The sequence below is a fragment of the Carcharhinus amblyrhynchos genome, chromosome 6, assembly GCF_965287045.1.
Source record: "Carcharhinus amblyrhynchos chromosome 6, sCarAmb.v2.hapA, whole genome shotgun sequence".
In the NCBI taxonomy this organism is placed as follows: Eukaryota; Metazoa; Chordata; class Chondrichthyes; order Carcharhiniformes; family Carcharhinidae; genus Carcharhinus; species Carcharhinus amblyrhynchos.
In genome coordinates this window covers 19070524-19076523 of record NC_137329.1, presented here as the reverse complement: position 1 = coordinate 19076523, position 6000 = coordinate 19070524, and the positions used below count along the sequence as shown (strand labels likewise).

The following is a 6000-nucleotide window of genomic DNA, read 5'->3' as shown; positions in this document are numbered from 1 at the left end:
TTTTTCTATTAGGTTTCTCACTATCTAATTGGACGTCTCGATTGTTACGTTCAGAATCATAGATCTTTCCAAAACCATTTTCAATCCAGCACCAATGTCCCACTCTGATCTGTCTCACCAATACAATTCTTGATTACTAAAACTTTGTAACTTTTGCGTTGATTTATTATTGTCACATGTATTAGTATACAGTGAAAAGTATTGCACGCTATACAGACAAAGCATACCATTCATAGAGAAGGAAAGGAGAGAGTGCACAACATAGTGTTACAGTCATAGCTAGGGTGTAGAGAAAGATCAACTTAGTGATGGCAGCAGGGAAGAAGCTGTTCTTGAGTTAGTTGGTACGTGACCTCAGACTTTCGTATCTTTTTCCTGATGGAAGAAGATGGAAGAGAGTATATCCAGGGTGTGTGGGGTCCTAATTATGCTGGCTGCTTTTCTGAAGCGGCGGGAAGTGTAGACAGAATCAATGGTTGGGAGGTTGGTTTGCGTAATGGACTTGGCTTCATTCATGACACTTTGTAGCTTCTTGCGGTCTTGGGCAGAGCAGGACACATACCAAGCTGTGATAATAACCACAAAGAATGCTTTCTATGGTGCGTCTGTTGGTGAGAGTCGTAGCTGACATGCCATTTCCCTGGCCTCCTGAAAAATTAGAGGCGTTGGTGGGCTTTCTTAACTGTAGTGTTGGCATGGAGGGGATCTTAGAACGCATTCTAAGTAACACTGCTTTCAATGACCATTCCAAGAATGATATGGCTTAGCATAGCCCTGGGACAGTACCACTGGAAAGCTTCAAGACAATTAAGTAAGTCTCCTCTCATCAAGGAATCTAGAACTAGGGGTCACTGTTTAAAAATAAGGGGTTGCTCATTGAAGACAAAGATGAGAATTTTTTCCTCTCAAAGGGTCATGAGACTCTTTTAGAACTTTCTTCCTCAAAAGGTGGACTCTGAATATATTTAAGGCAGAGCTATATAGACTCTTGAGAAGTCAGAGAGTGAATAGTTATGGTGGGGGGAGTAGGCAGAAATGTGGGGCTGAGGTTACAAACATATCCATCATGATCTTATTGAATGATGGAGCAGGCTTAAGCGGCCTACTCCTAACTCGCATGATGCTTAATTTTACAGTCCCATTTGTAAGGCAATTCACATTCTAAAACTGATTGAAAGTTAAAATAAAATTTGTCGTGTGATGTGGAGATGGCCCAACTTCTCAACGTCCCAGGACACAATAAGTAGTTTGCAATTTCACAATTTAAAATTATTTAAGTCCCACGAGGAGCAGGGCGAGATCAACACAACTTTCAACACAGATCTTAAAGTTAATTTATTAGTCACAGGTATGGCTTACACTGCAATAAAGTGACTGTGAAATTCCCCTAGTCACCACACTCAGGCACCTATTTGGGTACACTGAGGGAGAGTTTTGCTAAATTTCTGATAAGGATCCTGAAAAAGATAATCAGTCACGGATATCTAAGGAAAAAAAGGAGGGTATCAAATTGAAGATGCATACAAAGTGGCAAAAATTAGTGGGAAACTAGAGGACTGGGAAATCTTTAAAGGTCAACAGAAAGCCACAAGAAAAGCTATAAAGAAAAGTAAGATGCACTATGAGAGTAAACTAGTTCAGAATATAAAAACAGATAACAAAAGTTTCTACAAATATATAAAATGAAAAAGAGTGGCTAAAGTAAACATTGGACCTTTAGAGGATGAGAAGGGGATGTAATAACTGGTAATGAGAAAATAGCTGGTATTTTGTGTAGGACTTCACAGTGGAAGATACAAATAACATGCCAAAAATTGATGACAGGAGGCTATGGTAGGTGAGGACCTAGAAACTATCATTATCACAAAAGAGGTAGTGTTGGGCAAGCTAATGGGGCTAAAGGTAGAGAAACCTCCTGGCCCTGATGGAATCCCAGGGTATTAAAAGAGATGGCAGGGGAAATAGCAAATGCACTAGTGGTAATTTATCAAAATTCGCTAGACTCTGGGGTGGTTCCCGCAGATTGTTTAACAGTAAATGTGATGCCACTGTTTAAAAAAGGAGATAGATGAAAGGCAGGTTAGCTTAACATCTGTAGTAGAGAAAGGAAGAAATAGCGAGACATCTGGATATAAATTGTCCCATTGGTAAGATGCAGCATGGGTTCATGAAGGCAGGTCATGTTTGACTAATTTGGTGGAATTTTTGAGAACATTACATGTGCAGTGGACAATGGGGAACCTGGAGATGTGGTGTATCTGGATTTCTAAAAGGTATTTGACAAGGTTCTGCACCAAAGACTGCTGTATTAGATAAAAGGTGCATGGTGTTATGGATAATATATTAGCATGGATAGAGGATTGGTTAACTAACAGAAAGCAAAGAGTGGGGGTAAATGAATATTTTTCTGGTTGGCGATCAGTGACGAGTGGTGTGCCTCAGGGATCAATGTTGGGACGACAATTGTTTACGATTTACATAGATGATTTGGAGTTGAGGACCAAGTGTAGTCAGTCAAAATTCGCAGATGACACTAAGATGAGTGGCAGAGCAAAGTGTGCAGAGGGCACTGAATGTCTGCAAAGGGATATAGATAGTCTAAATGAGTGGGCGAGGGTCTGGCACATGGAGTAGAATGTTGGTAAATTGAGATCATCCATTTTGGTAGGAATAACAGCAAAATGGAGTATTATTTAAATGGTAAAACATTGCAGCATGCTCCTGTGCAGAGGGACCTGGATATCCTTGTGCAAGAATCACAAGGAATTGGTTTGCAGGCGCAGCAGGTAATTAAGAAGGCAAATGGAATTTTGTCCTTCATTGCTAGGGGGAGTTTAAAAACAGTGATATTATGTTGCAGCTGTATAATGTGCGGATGAGGCCACACCTGGACTACTATTTACAGTTTTGATCTCCTCACTTGAGAAAGGATATACTGGCACTGGAGGGGGTGCAGAAGAGATTCACTAGGTTTATTCCAGAGTTGAGAGGGTTGGCTTATGAGGAGAGACTGAGTAGACTGAGGCTGTACTCACTGGAATTCAGAAGAATGAGGGGAGGTCTTATAGAAACATACAAGATCATGAAGGGAATGGATAAGATAGAAGCAGGAAAGTTGTTTCCATTGGCAGTTGAGACTAGAACTGGGGGCATGGCCTCAAACTAAGGGGGAAGCAGACTGAGTTGAAGAGGAACTTCTTCACACAAACAGTTGTCTGTTAACACAAAGTGAATCTGTGGAATTCCATGCCCAGTGAAGCAATGGAGGCAACCTCATTGAACGTTTTTAAGGCAAGGATAGATAAATTTTTGATCAGTAAAGGAATTAAGGGTAATGGTGAGCCAGATAGCCTACTTCTGCTTCTTAGTTCTAACCAGCACGTCTTTCAGACTGTGGTAGGAAACCCACAGAGAGAAAGTGCAAACTCTGCACAGAGACCCAAGCTGGGGCTCAAACGCGAGTCCTTTGAGCAGTGAGACAGCAAGTGCTAACCACTGTGCCACCACGCAATCCACATGCTGGTACATTGAAGGAGCTAATAATTAAAGTGGGGGAGAGAGCACTGCAGCGAAGAAGCAGCTCAGCTGCAGACGTCCCACGAGCCGGCCGGCTCAACGTTCCAATTGTAACGGGCCGTCTTCCGGTTCCCCGGCACCTACCAACGTCTCACCTGTAAAGGGGGGAGTATGATTGGCTGAGGCTGTGATATATGGATATCCATAAGTCACTGAAGGATTTCAATCACTGGATCGATGTATTTTTGAGTAACTTTTATCTGGGTTGGTGCAGATAGATGCGTTTTGTTTGTCTCTCTGCTGTTTTTAGTGGAGGTTAGTCCTGCTATTTCCCCCCTCCCTACGCTGGGCGGCGGTGGTAGGGTCGGCGCGGCGCGGGCCGGTCAGGCTGTTAGTCACAGTCAGTGAGAGGCGCGCGGCGGAGGGAGCGGACCCCCGGGGGCAGAGCGGGACCACCAGCAGCGGCGGGCAGAACCGGACACCGGGCAGAGGGGCGGTGGGGGGCACCGCCGGCAGCGAGAGGGAACCGAGCGGAGTCACCGGGAGGAAGCGGGGCGGACCTGTGTTTGGTGCGGCCGGGCCGGCGAGTCCCGGGCCGGATGGGAGCGGCGGCTCTATGGCGCAGCCGGGCTGTGTGAGGTGGCGAGGCCGGGTGTCGGTGGACAAGCTGCGCTCCTGGTGGGAGGTGCCGGCCATCGCTCACTTCTGCTCCTTGTTCCGGGCCGCCTTCGCGCTGCCCGACTTCGAGATCGAGGTAAGGGAGACTCCTCACCGAGGCCGCGGGGGAAAGGAGAGATACAGCTTCGCCCCCCCCCACCCCCACCCCCACCCCCGAACCTGGTTCCCCTCACCCCGTTCCCCTCACCCCAACCCCCCCCCCCAAAAACCTGGCTCACCTCCCCCCCCCCCCCCAAAAACCTGGCTCACCTCCCCCCCCCCCCCCCACTACCACCTCCTCCCCCCCCCCCCCCCACCCTCTTCAAAACCTGGCTCCCCCCCACACACCCCCCCCTTCAAAACCTGGCTCCACCCTACACCCCCCTTCAAAACCTGGCTCCCCCCCTTCAAAACCTGACTCCCCCCCCCCACATCCCCCCTTCAAAACCTGACTCCCCCCCACCCCCCTCCTTCCCCCACCCCCCTCCTTCCCCCACCCGCCCCCTTCAAAACCTGACTCCCCTCCCCCCACCCGCCCCCTTCAAAACCTGACTCCCCCCCCCACCCGCCCCCTTCAAAACCTGACTCCCCCCCCCACCCGCCCCCTTCAAAACCTGACTCCCCCCCCCACCCGCCCCCTTCAAAACCTGACTCCCCCCCCCACCCGCCCCCTTCAAAACCTGACTCCCCCCCCCACCCGCCCCCTTCAAAACCTGACTCCCCCCCACCCGCCCCCTTCAAAACCTGACTCCCCCCCCACCCGCCCCCTTCAAAACCTGACTCCCCCCCCCACCCGCCCCCTTCAAAACCTGACTCCCCCCCCCACCCGCCCCCTTCAAAACCTGACTCCCCCCCCCACCCGCCCCCTTCAAAACCTGACTCCCCCCCCCACCCGCCCCCTTCAAAACCTGACTCCCCGCCACCGTCCCCTCCCCCAAATACCTGGCTTCCCTGCATCACCCCATCCCCAAGTCCTGATTTTCCTCCCACTATAAAAAAAACTGGCCTCTTCTCCCACTGCATGTCCTAAAGCTCAGCTTTTCCTCTCCTGCCCCCATCTGTCCCCCAAGACAAGAGGCGTCCACCCCCTCAAAAAAATCCTGCTCTCTGCCACCACATTCCCAACTCTTTCCCTCTCCTTCAGTCTCAAACCTGCCTTCTCTTCTCCCCGTCTTCCGTCTCCCCCAAAAAAACAGCTTTTCCTCCCTCCCCCAAGAACCACTTGAAACCCCAATTCTCCTCCTTCACGCCCTCCCAAACCCATTTTATCTCTGTGTTCTTCCCCCACCCCCCCCGCAAGAAAAAACTCTTCTCTCCCACTCCCTGCCATAACCAAACTCCTTTGTCTCCTCCCAAAACCCATCTTTTCAGTTCCTGTTCCCCTACCATCCAAGCCCAGCAGCACCCCCCCCAAATTGGTTTCTGTTTGATTATTATTTTCTCCTTGTGTTTTGGCTTAGTTATCATTCTGTTCACACTTTAAGCTTGGGTTTAATCATTGCCTCTCTTCCTTGAGTGTGCAGGTTTCATTGTTGTCCCAACTACTCATTTCTGATTTATTCTTCCTCAAAAGTAATTTCAGTGCCAGCTTGATACTGTGAAACTCGATTAGTTTGAATAATCTAAGTGGGCCAAGCCATGACCCAAGAGGCTTTAAACTGCTCTGTTTCAAGTCTATTTATATTTCTATTTAAAGCTTCAGTATTGATTTAGAAAAAAAGGATCTTGCATTTATATTGCGCTTTTCATGTGTCAGATGTCTCAAAATTGCTTCATAGTCAATACATTTTGAAGTGTACCTATCTGCAATTTGCGTGCAGCAAGGTC

The 6000-nt window shown here is 48.4% G+C and overlaps 1 protein-coding gene across 3 annotated transcripts in view; it reads left to right on the top strand.

The window, feature by feature from the left end:
• Positions 1-4020: 4020 nt before the first annotated feature.
• LOC145343726 (uncharacterized) overlaps positions 4021-6000 on the top strand; it is an 85750-nt gene continuing 83770 nt past the window's right edge. For all 3 annotated transcript variants that reach the window (XM_080189972.1, XM_080189971.1, XM_080189970.1), the window contains exon 1: positions 4021-4270. In XM_080189972.1, the coding sequence (XP_080046098.1) occupies positions 4133-4270 (138 nt within the window). In that variant the 5' untranslated portion in view covers positions 4021-4132. The remainder of the gene's footprint in view (positions 4271-6000) is intronic.